This window comes from Triticum dicoccoides, chromosome 1A (genome assembly GCF_002162155.2).
Source record: "Triticum dicoccoides isolate Atlit2015 ecotype Zavitan chromosome 1A, WEW_v2.0, whole genome shotgun sequence".
Classification (NCBI taxonomy): Eukaryota; Viridiplantae; Streptophyta; class Magnoliopsida; order Poales; family Poaceae; genus Triticum; species Triticum dicoccoides.
The window spans coordinates 514949378-514966977 of NC_041380.1; the positions used below are offsets into that span (position 1 = coordinate 514949378).

The 17600-nt window shown below is 44.2% G+C and overlaps 1 protein-coding gene across 1 annotated transcript; it reads left to right on the top strand.

The window, feature by feature from the left end:
- The first annotated feature begins 7124 nt into the window (after positions 1-7124).
- LOC119314014 lies at positions 7125-8036 on the top strand. Its single transcript, XM_037588959.1, has one exon. It carries the CDS (start codon positions 7273-7275, stop codon positions 7747-7749), a length of 477 nt encoding a protein of 158 aa, XP_037444856.1. The 5' UTR covers positions 7125-7272; the 3' UTR covers positions 7750-8036.
- The last annotated feature ends 9564 nt before the right edge of the window (positions 8037-17600 follow it).

Genomic DNA, 17600 nt, shown 5'->3' on the forward strand with positions numbered 1-17600 from the left:
AGTGATCTAATGCCAGTCATAACAATAATAACAGGTAAGTTGATAATAATGCCAAACAAAGTATGGCAAGTGATCTAATACACCTATACAAATTCTACAACCTAACTGATCTATACAGAGACATGTCAACTTGTTAAGTAAACAAAGGAAATTATGTTCTTTTATGGGAGTAAACAATGGAACCCTGATCTAAACATCCACATGATGATCATTGATGCAAAATGCAGATACAAAATGCCACTGCCACTGTCATATGTTCATTCATGTTACCATACAACTAAAAGGCCTTTGATAATGATACCACCTGCTATATTTATTTATCCTTAGTTCTGTTTCATTTTAGTTATGGTGAAGAAACCTAAGAAAGTGATAAACAAGAAAAGAAATTTTATATACTACGAATACTGGTAGTGATAACTAGCAAGTCCTTTTAGCATTAGCAACACTACATTTCAGTTTGTTTTACACTCTTCCTTTACCAAAGACCCTATAATTTAGCATTAGGAACACTACAGTTTGTCCCTTCCGCCGCCGTTGTTGTCTCTTCCGCCGCCTCCGTCAAAGAAACCCTAGCTCAAAATGAAATGAACTCCAATCAAATTGGAGGGCAACGAGCGGCGAGAGAGGGAGAGAGGGAGAGCGCCGAGGACGAGCGGAGAGAGAGGGATAGGAAGGGGAACGAGAGAGAGAGTGGGGTGAGGGTGTCGTCGCCCTGGTTTTGACCCCCACAGCCTCCAAATACTCGGGCTTGCCCAATGCTATAAAAAGATCACCACATAAAAAATTAAAAAGAAAAAAATTGGAAGTGTCAAACTTCATATTTGAAGGCTCAAAACTATATATTTCAAGTCTTAAACTGAAAAGGGGAAAAGTAAATTTAAAGTCTCAAATACATATTTTTTAAAAATGTCATTGTTTCCATTTAAAATAATAGAAATTTAATAAAAGTAAACTATAATATACTATAAAAAAGATCACCAGTACATAAAAAACTAAAAATAAAATTTTTTGGAAGTGTCAAACTACATATTTGAAGGCTCAAAATTATATATTTCAAGTCTTAAACTAAAAAAGGAAAAAGTTATTTAAAGTCCCAAAGTACGTATTTTAAAAAATGTCATTATTTCTATTTAAACTAATATAAATTTAATAAAAGTAAACTATAATATACTATAAAAAAGAATATACCAAAAATAATATAAGAATGATGGCATTATCAAAATAATAAAACTGGCGTCGGAACCAACAACACGCCACAACCAAATATAATAGTACTGAGTTCCATGCTATTCCACGATAGCACTATATTACGCCTGGTACAAATTATTGATCCCATAAACTTCTGACGCTACCCTGTTTTCCAATGCCACCATTATGCCCCTACTAATGTCGTACCAAATAAGCCAACGCCACAACTATTTGAAAAAATAGTGGTGGCGTTGGTTGTAAATTTCACGCCACCAACGAAAGTTGTGGCTAGCACTTTTTCCACTAGTGAAATATTATTTATTATTATATAAAAGAGTAAAAATGATTAAATGCTAAGGCCCTACCCAATGCTTCAAGGTGTACAAGTGTTAAGGATGCCACATAGACAAGAAATAATGTGGCATAGCAATTAAAGAGGAGAGACAACATTATGGTGACCAAGGAAGAAACGATGCTAAGCACGTTGATCTATGCAAAATGCATATCTACAAATGAATGAAGAAGTTTAGGAGTTAAACAATTGAATGAGGAAAGCTAGCTACAAAAGCTAAACACCTATGCATTGGGAAATTAGTTGCTAAAGTTTTTAATGCACTTAGCATCGCACTTAAGCACCAATGCATTGGAAGAGGCCTAAGAGCATCTCCAGCCGTTCGCCCCCCCCAGGACGCATAAAAATCGCCCCCTGGGGCGAGCCGGCGATACAATCGGCGCTGGGGGCGGTTTTGCGCCCAGTCGTCGCCCCCAGGCGCCGATATTGGCCCACTTTTCAGCCACATTTCGGCAAATAAAGGGCCCATATGGGTGACAATAGGCCCATATTCGGCATGGTTCGCCGTTGTTCGGCGTTCAATTATCCACATAAATTTTTTTATCACATATTTCATCACAGAAATATCAAATACTTCAACAAAATAGTACAACAACAAATAGTTCAATACAAATTATATAGTTCAATAAATAAAAACTCATATTTCATCACACGTCGCGCCCGGCGTCGCCCTTGAGCCTCCATAGGTTCTCTATCAGATCTTGCTGCAGTTGATGATGCACCTTTGGGTCTCGGATCTCCTGACGCATACTGAGATAGGCAGTCCAGGTTGCCGGTAGCTGGTGATCAACTTCGGCTAGAGGACCCTGCCTGTAGTATGGTTCAGTGTCAAACAATGGGTCTTCTTGCTTGCTCTCGATGATCATGTTGTGCAAGATGACACAGCAAGTCATAATCTCCCACATTTGATCTTTCGACCAGGTCTGAGCGGGGTACCGGACAACAGCAAATCGAGATTGGAGCACACCAAATGCCCGCTCGACATCCTTCCTGCAAGCCTCCTGAACCTTCGCAAAATAGGCGTTCTTGCCTCCTGGCACAGGGTTTGAGATCGTCTTCACAAATGTCGACCATCTCGGATAGATGCCATCATATAGATAGTACCCCTTGTTGTAGTGCCGCCCATTGATCTTGAAGTTCACCGGAGGAGAATGACCTTCAACAAGCTTGGCAAAGATAGGAGAGCACTGCAGCACGTTGATGTCATTGTGAGTTCCTGACATACCAAAGAAGGAGTGCCAAATCCAGAGGTCCTGTGTGTCCACCGCCTCAAGTACCACACTGCAACCGCCTTTGCCGCCTTTGTACATCCCCTGCCAAACAAATGTGCAATTCTTCCATTTCCAATGCATGCAGTCGATGCTTCCAAGCATCCCAGAAAATCATCTTGCTGCATTATGTGCTAGGATCCGAGCAGTGTCTTTCGCATTTGGTGTTCTCAAGTATTGCGGTCCAAACACTGCCATCACTGCCCGACAGAACTTGTAGAAACACTCCATGCTGGTGGACTCGGCCATGCATGCGCCCATAGTTGTGCAGTGAATCACCGGGAGCTCCGTATGCAAGCATCCTCATCGCTGTCATGCACTTCTGGATCAAGGTGAATCCAAGTTTGTCGGTGCAATCCATCTTGCACTTGAAGTAGTTGTCGAACTCCCGGATGGAATTCACAATCCTGAGGAAGAGCTTTCGGCTCATCCGATAACGGCGCCGAAATGTTTTGTCGCCGTGAAGTGGAGCATCAGCAAAGTAGTCGGAGTAGAGCACGCAGTAGCCTTTGAGACGATGCCGGTTTTTTGGTTTCACCCGCCCCGGCGCCGAGCCACCTCGCCGCGGCTTTTCATTGCTCGCCAGTAGCTGGGCGAGGGCGGCGAGCACCATCAGATGCTCTTCTTCCTGGACGTCGACCTCGGCTTACTCCTCCAGCAGCGCGGCGAGCGCTTCCTCATCATCCGAGTCCATCGCCGAGGCAGGCAAATCGCCGAACACCTTGCGCCCGATGGGCGTGCACCCGCCGAACTGCCCCTCCGCGGCCGAAAACGGCGGCCGGAAATGCCCAGCTGTTGTTGGAGGGGCTGGCGCGGCGAACCTCTGCTATTTGTCCGGTGGGGAATGGCTACCTAGCGGTGAATGGCGGTGGGCGGTGCCGGGATATAGCTAGTGGCGGCCGAGGGCGCAGGGGTGGAAGGCGGGTCGGGTAAGAAAATCTTGACTTTTCGCCGGACGGTGTGGGCCAGCCACGCTTTTCCCTTGCGCCAGAGCCCCCGATCCCCCCCCCCCCCCAGTGCGCCGGGTTCGGCTTGCGGCCGCCGGGCGAAAAATAGGGCCGAACCGGCGCTTTTCGTCGTCCTGGGGGCGCGACTGGGGCGTTTTTTGGCGTCGGCGCCGAAAAAGTGGCCTGGGGGCCTGTTGGGGGTGCGGCTGAAGATGCTCTAAGAGTGGCTATAATGGGAGTAAGTTCAACAGTAACATGGAGTCCAACTCAGCAAATTTGCCTATGTGACAATGAGTTAATGAGAGAGGTAATTTGAGTAATTTAGCTAGTTACCGTAATATCACATATCCCAGTACAATATGAGTCTATAACCTAATAAATTAAGTTTTGCATGACACCACACTTGCTCCCTCCTATCCTTTTTATTATGTATATAAGGTTTGTTCGAGGTCAAAGTATCTCTACTTTGACTAAACTTATCAAAATAAGTATCAACACTCACAATACCAAATCAACATTGTTAGACTTATGAAATGTAGTTTTATACTCTATATATTTGGTATTGTAGATGCTGACCTTTTGTATATATAAAAATTTGGTCAAACTTTACAAAATTTGACTTGACACAAATCTAATACGTGAAGTAAAAAGAATCGGAGGGAGTATGTTATATAAAGATAGTAATATAGCCTAAGATCATGTGTATGTTACTAGTGTAAGTTACTTTTCACTATGAGTTTATGACTAGTCTAAGATGTTGTTAAAGCCCGGGACCAGAGGACTGTGACCAAGGACTCGTGCACAGATCCTCAGGCTGTCCATTGCCATGTCTGTTTTTGTCCGCTACTGTAGAGCGCGCAGTACGTTGCTTCCTCGTCCGATGGAGTACATTCCATATCACCCAGCTCAGTGCCGTTTGCTCATACGCCTAAACTGTCAGCTACTGTGCGTATACGATTGTCCCCGAATATTTAGGTCGCGAAAAGGGTTCCGCGTGTGTTCCCTTCTTGGCCGATCACGCGGCTCGAGCCACCCCCGACGGTGGGCGGCCACATCACGGTGGGCCCACGTAAAACTGCCAGCGCCAGGTATACACTCCTGAGCGGGACAGTTCTCAAAAAATATTTTAATCGCGAAAGAGTTCACAGCGCATTGCCTTTTGCGGCCGAACACTCGCCAGGCTCCTGTCCCGTTCAGCGGCCCCAGCCTACAGGGCGGGGCCGTGTGTCAGCGAGGTCGATATAGTTGTACGGACGGAGGGGTAAGGCATGGTGGGCGGTGAGAAAAGGGCGGGGCGCACTGGTGGCAGCCCCAGTTGGTTCGGCCTTTGGCGTCAGCGGGGGCCCCCCGCGGTGACGGGAATCCGACCCATGCAAGCGCGGCACGTCACGGATTATTATCTCCGCATTGATCTCTGCTTTTGTTCCCAATCGCATTACCCCAACCCAACCCAACCCCTCTGTGCCTGCTGCTGGGTTTCCTGTCCCGCCTGGCATCTGATTCCCCTCGCCCTTCTCGTCACTCGCTAGCCTCACTCTAACAAGTGCACACAAGTGCTTGGAGACAAAATCACATGTGCCCGGAAAAGGGCCTCTGCGGATGGCGATATTGCTTTGTCCTACGCGTGATTAGAACAACTCTAGGAGAGTCGCCATAATCCCCAGCTCCATATCCGTATGACATATTCGCAATATTCACTTATCAGGGTATTTTTTTTTAGTAGGGACCAAAGTTCACCCTACAAAATTCTGGCTAACCAAATATTTGGTGGGACAAGCTTGGGCAAGAACCAAACATACCCTAAATGTCTTAGTCAATTACACATAACATTGCTATATCTTGGTTGGACTAGTTGCCATTCTTCTTTTTTTCCGCGGCTAAAATTTCGAAGGTACAATCATGCAAGTCTTTAGTCATTGCACATCACAACGACAAACATACATCTGCTTAAGTATATGTTAATCTATGCCCAATGAAGTCCAAGAAGCATCTAAGAGAAAACAAAAACTATTGAAAGCCATATGCACTATCTTTATCTAGCATGTGTTGTAAGACTTTAATGTTGGTTCATGGCGAGGATTGTATTGCACTCTGCCTGATTGGTTTTATTAATTTAAAGTTGTGTGTTCCTTGCGCTTTCTTGTTCTAAAAAGGGCCATATGTGATACCGCTCGTTGTGAAATACCATGCTTGTAGTTAATCGATCAAGCACACCTTATTTAATAATTTTATGCGAAAAGAGCTTTCACGAGTCAAATTTGATACTATTTAAAGATGCGTGACATATTTTCTCCTGAGTTAAAGGGTCACACCACATTTGAAAATATGGGATCTAAATAAAAAATGCAACATCCTCAGAGTTGGTCTGCAATTTGACCATTAGCCTTAATTAAACACCTATCCCCTCAAAAAATGGTACTGAGCGCGTATGCTATCAACAGGTCTAATTGACACGAAGATTTGTGTATCACAAAAGAAGTAGAAGGAAACTCATTAGTCAGTTGCATATATAGCAATGATGAACCATAAATATTCCATCCAAACAAACTTAATTTCACATCAAGACTAGAAGCATAATTATTTTTAAAAACACGCGGATCTTCTCTCTCACACACACACACTCACTCATCCCTATGAACACACACACACACACACCTTACCCTATGAGCACCTTCGAGAGACCGAGAAATATGTGAGTACACGTGTCAAGTCTAGGACTTGGAACCGGGCGGGTTGATTCCATCACAAAGAATCTATCTGTTTAAGCTAAGCTTAATTCACACTAGAAGCACAATTGACAAGCCAATCTTCTTGTAGCTAGCTAGCTACAACTCTTTTGTAATAAAATAGATGGCTCAACAGAAAGTGTGTTGTCAAACTTCTTGTAAACTTTGACTTATCGGTCGAAAATAAGCACAAACAGATTGGTGATAAAAAGTAAAAAAAAAACTGCAATATCAAAGTTTGCATTTTTTTTAATAAACTTTTTTTTCAGTAAAAGGTAGTCAAAGCAAGATGATGGGTTACTCTTGTATGTCCCATATTAAAGATATTTTAGTGTCTATATATCAACCTAGAGAGTATATTTTAGACACATAACGGCATGAGTGCATTTGAGGATTTCCTGATCATCATCGCTGGGTAGACGTAACAAATTACACCCCCATCTGACCATGCATTATCCAAGGCGCCTCTCCACCCACATTGCATACCGTCCCTTTCTCACAGCGTGTGTGAGGAGAGGAGTTTGAGTAACCTCTCATCCAGAGAACACTGTTCATATAAAATCCACTGGTTTACTACCACTTCTATCCACTGTCCTTTCATGGCTTCTAAAAGTAGAAACCAGAACCGCCCGCCGTCCTGCACTCTCCAGCCTCCGTTACAAATGCGCGAGAGCTCGGCCAAATCAGCACACTCCTCCCTCCTTTCCCTTTCATCTCCTGTGTGAACATCAACCACCACAGGAAGAAGTCGCCTCCTCCGCAGCCCATATTTTGCTTGATCGATCTTGGTCATGGAGAAGATGCAGTGCGGTTCCAAGGGCATTGCTCACCGGGCCTCGGCGGCCAGCGGCTCCGGCAAGCAAAAGCGGAAGGGCGGCGGCGGCGGGGACAAGCCGATCAAGGTGGTGTACATCTCCAACCCGGTGCGGGTGTCGACCAGCGCGGCGGGCTTCCGCGCGCTCGTGCAGGAGCTCACCGGCCGCAACGCCGACCCGTCCAAGTACACCGGCAGCGGCGCCGCCGACGTCGGCGAGAGCAGCGCGGGGAGCCCGGCCGGGCCGCAGATGGGCCCCGCGCCCAGCCCCGGCAGCACGGCGGAGTCATCGGAAGGCGCCGCCGCTTGCAGCCACAACGTCCCGGCCACAGCAGCGCCGGCGGGCTACGGGTATGAGGAGGAGGAGGACAGCTTCCCGCCGCAGCTGATCGACAACAGGTACTCCGTATTCTCGCCGCCGACGTTCCTCTACGGCTCGCACGCCGAGTGGTGATCGATCTGTGATCCATCCATCCAAGTTCGCCGAGCCCCCGCAGCAGAAACATGTATGTATTGCGCTTAATTGCATGAGGGGTACTCGTATCATATGTCATGTGTGCATGTGCGTTCGATTCTAGTAGCAGCTAGTAGCTAGGTAACTTAGTAACTAAAACTAAATTGTGTATTATTGCTCCAGATTGGTTTATACTCCACTGTGGCAAAATTGTAGCCAGCGCTCTACCCCTTTTAATTTCTGCGAGTGAGAAATGTGTCCTGTTGGATTTCGTGGGTGCAAGCCCGGTTGGCTGTTAATTAATTAATGATGATTTGCAATGTGGATCCAAATAATGGAGTGTTTGAAACAAAGGGGATCGGATTCTTCTCTTTTTTTTCTATCAGTTTCAACACCGATTTAATGGTTTTTGATTTCATGCACGGTGGAGAGCGACACATGTACACAAAAAGGACCGGCTAGAAAGATTGACTTTGATGCAAAGCTTTGCTTTTGGCATGCATAGCTTGCAGTGTGCCAGTGATATATGTCGCCACCACATTGGTGTCAACATGGCAAAGCCGCAAAGGCCTATTTCTAGCTTAGCTCTGAGGGGCTTGCAGAACTAGGATGCATACGTGTCCCTCACTCCGACACTCCACTGGGAGTAATGTATATGCCTCTCATGCCAAGATGCGCATGGTTTAGATTTTGGGATGCTAATAACATCGGTGTGATTTTAGTGCTATAATTTGCTTTTTAAGGAGAGTACTCTTTTAGAACGATATAATCTTAGTACTATAACTATCCAAAAATATAGAACCAAATAACCACATTGACATTTTCTAGAACTTCCAAAGAAAAGGGTACGTGCTGTGCAGCATAGTGCAAAGATTGATGATCATTTTGTAGGCTTAAGTTGACCATTAGGCCACGCAGTTGTGCAGCATGATCTAATGGGCGTTGCTGATTAGTGGTAAAGAGGACCCACCGAATTAGTGGGGAGGTTTTCCTACTGAAATTTTATTGTAGCATATGTCTTTTTGTTGTGATGACTTTTAACGCAGAATCACTCTTTTCATTGTACAATATACTACAAAACTGTGATTTACTTAGTTTTGTCCTTTTGGGATCCACTAAGGGGGGAAATTGTACTATTAATGAGTATAGTTAACATTATATTCTAGGTTTTGAGGACAAGTGAGATATACTCCTTCTGAGTATAGTTTACATGATGAGTAATAATGTTAAGACTTTCAGATAATGGTTTATACTGTTTAATTATGTAGCTGGAGCTACTTATATGCTTCATTCTTGAAAATTGTAGAAACAATAACGTAATAAGCGAGTAAGATTATATATTTGCATCTAATCAACCCTTCTCAGTATACGTGCACATATTTGCTATAACATGATTACATTGTTCATATCTCAGACTAGAAGTCATACAGCGGATATATTCACTTCAATCACCTAGATCAAGCTTCTGGTTTAAATGATATCTAATTAGCAAACTTTAGAAAAGATAATTCTGGAAGAGTCGAGTTTTTTTTTGGCGGGAAAGGGAGAAGTCGAGTTAATTCAAGGGATTTGGCAGTTTTATGACAAGTTTTCAGGTAGCAGCTAGCTAGTACATTTTCCTGTATATGCTAGTAACCTTGCATATGCAAATTACGTTTGAGTAGAATAACATAAACATTATAAAAAATAAAAATTGTTCTCTTGACATTTAACTGTAAACATTCTTACCATTTTAACTTCCCCTCTTGTGTTGAAATTGTTGACTTAGACGAAACAATGTATAAACATGTATATGTACACACATTTTAATAAATAATAGTAACATGCATAATGCAAAAGGAAAAAAATCTTAAGCTTGCACAGTATGGATTATCTTTGAATTTCAACTTAAATTTACAGTAACATCATTTAAAAAGTTAGAAAGGATGCACTTCCCAAGAGCGAAGACAAGGATACTAGAATTGCAAAGAAGTGCTTCCTCCATTTTTCTATTAGTAGTGCATCTATCATAAATGCATGCCTTGCCTTGCCTTGTCTCGATTCCCAGATATACACACCGTAATGTGGAGAAGAAGTAAAAAGATAAGACATGATCAATGATGAAAGGGAGGGAGTATCATGAAAGAATAGACTACGGGACTATGAATTTAGAATCATGAATTTGCATTGAGAATTTTGTTGGCGTATATCAAAACTAGCCCATCCTTAACTCTGTTTTTGTATTGTTACATGAATATGGTTAAAAATGATGATCGCTAATGCGCGTGGCTTGAGAGCTAAAACTTGGAAACAATTTTTTTTAAGATGCATCACATTAATGACAAGTTATGTAAGCACAAAATAGTAAGTCGTCAAGTAAGCAAAACAAGTTAGGAAATAACTTAGGTAATAAGTACAATAAATAGGCTACAGATATAAGATTGATTAGGATATGGTATAGCATATGTCGATAATCATTGGATGTAATGATATTAAATAATTTGGAAAGTTCGGTCCAATTGTATCCTATCTTAACTCTTTTTTTTGTTGACATATTATGCTTATGATGTTGGAAGGAGATTTTGATAGTGCATATTCTAGTGTGTCAAGACTGTGTAGAGTGATTAGTCTAGCAATATTGTTTGTGTAAAGAAACTTAAAAGACCTAATGCCTTGCAGATTTTAGTCTCTAGAATTTATTCTTGTTTGTGTACATTACCCTCAATGTGATGCATTGGTGAAATCAATATACTCGGTTTATCAATCAAAATGGTAATTATGTGTTTAATTTGGACCTTGTGTTGCAACTTTGGTGGTGATGATCCTTATCATTAACGGTATATGAAAAGAGTGTGGTTAACAATATAGCCAGTTTTTTTTACATATTATCTCCATGTAATTTATATATATCATTAGTAACCAATCATATAATGAGTTAGGTGCTCATGTGATCCCGTTCCTCCCATTTTTCCTTGTGGATAATGGGCCACCGACAGAAGGGGTCCCACCCATGTTGTTAATGGGCCACCGACAGAAGAGGAGCATCCGGGGTGTTGGAAACCCACCTAGTATATATATGACCCACATGCAATTGCAATGTACAACCTATAACCACATTCGTATTATAGGAAATAAAAGACACCACTAGTTAAAATTATGCTAGTCGTTGGATCTGTGTGAAGCTTGCTTCTCCCGCTCGTCGACGACGCATGAAAAGATCCTAGAGATGGAAGCCCAATGGCGGCGGAGTAGCTCAAATCTGTTTCAACCACCTTTCTCCTCCATCCCGGTGAAACCTAGGTGGAGGGAGGGCGTCGAAGCCTCAGGAGGCGACGAAGCTTGGAAAAGGTACACACTAGGTGGGGGAGGGGGGGGGGGTCCCTCCATCCCATCAAGGATATAGGTTAAAGCCACGGTGAATGTCGACCACTGGATTAGGAAGTCGAGAGACGTGGGATGACACACGTTGTTGAGAGAGGCTAGGTAGCCCTGGTCGAGGGAGGTGAGGAGCCACATATGTCGAGGGAAGCGAGATGACATACATAGGATGTCGTATGTTGTGATCCAGATTCAAGTATAAAGATAAGAGCTAACTTGCCGGAGGCTTGTGCCCAAGCGGAGCGTATATATATCATTTTTAAGCCACCGCACGGGATAAGTTGATCAGTTGTGAATCCCCAGCGTTTGTAACCTCCCTCGACATAGTGAAGATCCGTTGCCTGGCGTGCGTGTTTTTCCCTTTCGTGTTGGAGGGGTTTTCTACGTTAAAATTCTTGTATCCCTGTGTTTGATTTCGTTCTTCATTGTGTTCGATTGCGTGTTGTATCTCTAACGGGACGTAGGAGAGGAAAAATCTTGGAAGGGGGTCCAATTTGGTGACTGTGCCACATCTACTTATCAGATATGAATAGGTAATAGGGATCGATTGATTATCTCTAAATCTACCTTGGAATAGCGTAGTTTGAGATGAAACAGATATGAGTGCTTTTGGTGAAGCCCTGGAACGGAGTCTCATCTCAGAGTGTGAATGTAAGTGCAAATATAAATGGGCGCACCATAGCATTTTATACCCTACTTCTCTCATATTATATAATTTTCTAAGGTGACTCCAGCGCTTGGCTATTATTAGCTCGGTTTATAGTAAAATGTGGAGGTGACACAGTAATTGAAGAAGAGACAATATGTTAGTATACGGCTCTTAATTTGTTGTCCTATCGAGTGAAATTAATGTTCTCAACCGTTGTGGCTTGTGTCTCTATTGTATCCTCATTTATTTCTCTCCACAAGTAGGCCACAATGTCGAGATGCAACCATGACCTCTAAACCGACAAAATGCAACATCACTTAGGTAGAATATCTAAGCCATAATGCATTGGGAGTGGTTTTCTCTAAAAACAATCCGCCACCTAAGATGACTTGTCATGAGGCAATGTATTGGGAGTGCCCTAAATCCATACTAGATTCACAGTTTGACCAACATAACATGAGTTATATATCATTGGATTTTCTAATGGTATAACTTTTGTGAGATACATTTTGTATTATATTATTTGAATTGTCGATCTAGGGGTACGTGTGACTGTTTTAAAATAAAAAGGAGGGAAGCCAAGTAGGCTAACCCGCTTTTGAATGAATTTGCCAGTTGTAAGTGGACCATAACATGGATAAATAAATAATGACCATACAGATCAAGAAAAGACATCTCCATGTTATTTTGTTAAGTAAGAAAGGGGAAAAGGCTGTGTCATGAGGACCAGAAAAGGTTTAATCAATTTGCCAATCAATCCACCATGCACGAGTCTGCGGAAAGCTACACATGCATGTCACATATACAACAGCGGAAAGTCAGGTAGTCTAACTTTTAATCAAAAAGGAAGAAGCTTTTGCCAGTTGCTCCAATCGTAAGCTAGCTACTGTTTGGTGAGATCAAGATATATTCTTTTTGGGAGTACTTATGAGTTTGTTGGTGTAAGGTTGAAATCCTACAATTATGCAAACTAAGCATATCTTAGATGGAAAGAGGTTTCTTGTGGCGGAGCCGAATTTATCTGGGTTCAAGTTTTAGATTTCGCACGTATGCTCATATATTTTCTAAATTTGTTATAGATTCTTCCGCACTATTTTTTCAGCGATAGGGCGTGCTTGACAACTATGAGACATTTGTGGTGACTTCGTCAATTTGAAGATCTATCGGCTCAGTTTCTTAGAGATGCTCATAGGGATAAAGAGTGTGTGTCTATGTTCACAGCGGTGAGTGTGCATGCGTGTATGTGAGCGTCTGGTCTGTATTAAGTTTCTCTGCAAAAAAACTACAATAATTATGGTGTGTATTTCCTTAGATGAAGTATCAGAGTTGAAACTTTCATATGAATTTTGATTATTTTTTCCCTTCACATCCAGGTTTCATTTCGTTGCATAAGTGTAAGGGCATCTCCAACGATGTATATCAAATCTGCGGACACGGACAAATGTCCAAATTCCACAAATTCATCACAAAAGTAGAAGTGGTTTGGAGGAATCTAGACGCACTAGGACAAGCTTGGGGCCCAACACAAACCCATCACCCTCCCTCTCTCTCTCCCTTCTCTCCCCTCTCTTCATTGAACAAGGGGTGGACATTTGGTGCACCGGTTTGGAAGGTCTGCTCCGTTACCCCCGTCTGTGGACATGTCAGAATGTGCCCAAAGACGTTTGTGTTGGAAATATGAGCAAATTACTACGAGATTTAATTCGAATGAACACAAGATAAATCATGACAGCAATAGCAGAGATTAAACCAATCATGCGAACTAGCATAGTAGATGAACAGATCACATCTAGGGCACATACTAGAAACATGAATTCTATCATGATCTCGGACAGGAAGGATAGGATCACATACGGTGCAGCGGGAGCAGCACCGCCGGCGTTTACGTTGTCGCCCATGTCGTCGAGGATGAGGTTGCCGAGGTCGGGGAAGAAGTCGGCGTTCACGAAGTCGTCGCTGCCAGCAGTCGCGCGAGTGCGCTCCCCAAAAACCTGATCACCCCTCTCCCGTACAGGATCACGAGAGACGGGGTTCCGGAGGCCTGCTGTCCCTTCTCCCGGTTCACGCCGAAAGGAGGGATGGAGAAGACTTGCTTGGCGGCGCAATAATCTGGAACGGTGGTGAGAAACCATACGAAGCGGCGGCGGCTAGGGTAGACGTCTGCCTGACTATATAGTGCGAGCCAGGTAGGTTGTGGGAGTAAACCCCACATTCGAGTCGTCATGATCCAAAAGAATCGGAAACGGATCAGTAATTAACGTGTCCGTTAATTATTAATTAATGACTCATTAATTTTTCCCGAGCAGCAAAAATATAGACAACACGCATAGCTCTGTCCTCGGCTCGGCTCAATCCCGCAACCCGCGACGCGGTACGACGAGCGAGGAGGAGGAGCGCGCGTGTAGGTCTCCTCTTCTCATGCTCATACAAGTGGTAGAAGAGCTCACCTTATAAAGAGGTGCAACTCTCTCTCAACTTCTGGGTGGGACTAAACTTTAGTCTCACTCACTCCACTCACATGTGTGCATGAATGGGCCAAGAGAATTTCAGAATTTCGGTTGGGCTTTGGGCCAAAGGCCTAGTAGTAAAATTCCAACAATCTCCTACAAAGTCTCATTGGCACATCTCATCTTTTAGTTCCAAAACATTGTTTATATACCGGTGCTTAGTGGAGACTGTGAAGTTGAACTTCCACTTAGATTTTTTGCTACACTAGATCACAACTTGAATAGTGGACTATGCCTTGAACTACAAGTTTTCCGTGAAACTAGTTTCACAAATTCTTGACCGATACTGGGCTGCCGCAAGGCTTCCCCGCGGGTGGAGCATATACGTCATACTCCAGGGCCTTTCATGAATTTATTAGAGAACACCCAATTCTCACAGACTGCGACGTTAATAGTCAATTCATATAGGTGTGTTCCTCAGGAGATGTTCTGTAGGACAACATCTCTGCTTACCCGAATAAGCCACTTGGAACACATTAAGATAAGTATCAACCTGTCATGCAGATTAGGAGAGAGTATTGCATCTTTACCGAGTGGGATAATTATTATAGGGATACTCTCCTCCCAGCTGACCAACAGCTTGTCTCCCACGTCTACTTCACGGGATCTCCGATCACATAGAGTGGGTTACCACTATGGACAACTCATGCGGTGGGTCTCAAGACCATCTCCATCGATGCATTATCTATCATGTTACGTGATAGACCCTTTGTGAAGGGATCTGCCAAGTTTTTCTACGTTTGGATATAATCCAACGTAATAACTCTGGAGTTCCTCAATTATCTAACAGATTTTAGTCTCCTCTTCACATGCCTTGAGGACTTCATATTGTCCTTAGAACTGTTTATCTTGACAATCACGGTTTGATTATCACAGTTCATTAGGATAGGGGGTATTGGTTTTTCAACCATAGGTAAGTCCATCAAGAGCTCATGAAGCCACTCTACTTCAACAGTGGCAGTGTCTAATGATGTGAGTTCTGCTTCCATAGTTGACCTCATTAAGATGGTCTGCTTGCAAGACTTCCAGGAAAGAGCGCCACCACCAAGTGTAAAAACATAACCACTTGTGGCTTTAATCTCATCAGCATCAGATATCCAGTTTGAGTCACTATAGCCCTCCGGTACCCTTGGATACCCGGTGTAGTGAATCCCATAGCTCACAGTGCCTTTCAAATAGTGCATAACTCTCTCAAGCGCATGCCAATGATCATCTCCCGGTTTTGACACAAATCGACTCAGCTTGCTTACAGCAAAAGAAATGTCAGGCCTCGTGGCACTCACCAAATACATAAGCGAGCCAATAATATGAGAATACCTCAGTTGATCTCTAGCAATCCATCGATTCTTTTGAAGCAACACACTAGCATCATATGGAGTTGGAGAAGGCGTGCAATCGCTATACCCAAAACGACTCAAGATCTTTTCCACATAATGAGACTGAAGCAGTGTGATCCCACCATTCTCATCTCTTAACAGCTTGATGTTTAAGATAAGATCAGCTACTCCTAGATCCTTCATCTCAAAGCAACGAGATAAGAAATCCTTAACCACATTGATTAAATCAAGGTTGGTTCCAAAGATCAGTATGTCGTCGACATACTGACAAAGAATAACTCCTTTGCCCCCACCATGGAGATAGTACACGCACTTGTCACCGTTATTTACTACAAAGCCGGCAGCAGTTAATGTTCTTTCGAACTTCTCATGCCACTCCTTAGGAGCTTGTTTAAGGCCATATAAAGACTTTAATAACTTGCACACCTTTCCTTCCTGACCAGGTACTACAAAACCATCTGGTTGATCCATATAAATTTCCTCCTTCAACTCTCCATTGAGGAAAGCCGTCTTAACGTCTGAGGGAGTCCTGGATTAGGGGGTATCCGGATAGCCGGACTGTTGGACTATGAAGATACAAGAATGAAGACTTCGTCCCGTGTCCGGATGGGACTCTCCTTGGCGTGGAAGGCAATCTTGGTAATACGGATATGTAGATCTCCTTCCTTGTAACCGACTCTGTGTAACCCTAGCCCCCTCCGGTGTCTATATAAACCGGAGGGTTTTAGTCCGTAGGACAACATACAATCATACCATAGGCTAGCTTCTAGGGTTTAGCCTCTCTGATCTCGTGGTAGATCAACTCTTGTAATGCTCATATCATCAAGAACAATCAAGCAGGACGTAGGGTTTTACCTCCATCAAGAGGGCCCGAACCTGGGTAAATATCGTGTCCCCTACCTCCTATTACCATCCGCCTAGACGCACAGTTCGGGACCCCCTACCCGAGATCCGTCGGTTTTGACACCGACATTGGTGCTTTCATTGAGAGTTCCTCTGTGTCGTCATCGTTAGGCTTGATGGCTCCTTCGATCATCAATAGCGATGCAGTCCAGGGTGAGACTTTTCTCCCCGGACAGATCTTTGTATTCGGCGGCTTCGCACTACGGGCCAACTCGCTTGGCCATCTGGAGCAGATCGAGAGTTATGCCCCTGGCCACCAGGTCAGGTTTGGAAGCTTAAACTACACGGCCGAGATCCACGGTGACTCGATCTTCGACGGATTCGAGCCCCTGCCGAGTGTGCCGCACGGTCACGATGAGCATGATTTAGCTCTATCATCGGATAGTGTCCAGGAGACCGCACCGGCAACCGCTCCGACCCTTAATTTGGAGCCAACTGCGCCACCCATGGACGGGTGGATAGACCCTGCCACGGAGGCCGTATCCTCAGCGGCGATCGAGCCGAGTATCGACCTTACCCTTCAAGGGAGCCGTGACGCCGAACTGCCGGATTCTTCCCCGACCATGGACTTTGAACCGCCTGCGCCCGTGCCTATCGAATCCGACTGGGCGCCGATCATGGAGTTCACCTCCGCGGATATCTTTCAGCACTCGCCCTTCGGCGACATACTGAACTCATTAAGATCTCTCTCCTTGTCAGGAGAGTCCTGGCCAAACTATATCTGGCAGGATTGGGATGCGGATGACGAAGAAATTTGCCGCCCACCCACCACCCACTTAGTAGCCACTGTCAACGATTTGACCGACACGCTCGACTTCGACTCCGAAGACATCGATGGTATGGACGACGGTGCGGGAGACGAACAGGAACCACTGCCCACAGGGCACTGGACAGCCACCTCATCATATGATATATAGATGGTGGACACACCCAAAGAAGGCAATGACGACGGGACAGCGGAGGATGACCCCTCCAAGAAGCAACCCAAGCGCCGACGTCAGCAGCGCCGCTCTAAGTCTCGCCAAAGCAAAAGCGGTGATACCGGCACAGGAGATAATAGCACTCCGGACAGTGCCAAAGATGACAACAATCCCCTCC

Excerpts from the sequence above, each read along its gene's own strand:
- LOC119314014 (XM_037588959.1), top strand. The coding sequence starts at position 7,273 with ATGGAGAAGATGCAGTGCGGTTCCAAGGGCATTGCTCACCGGGCCTCG.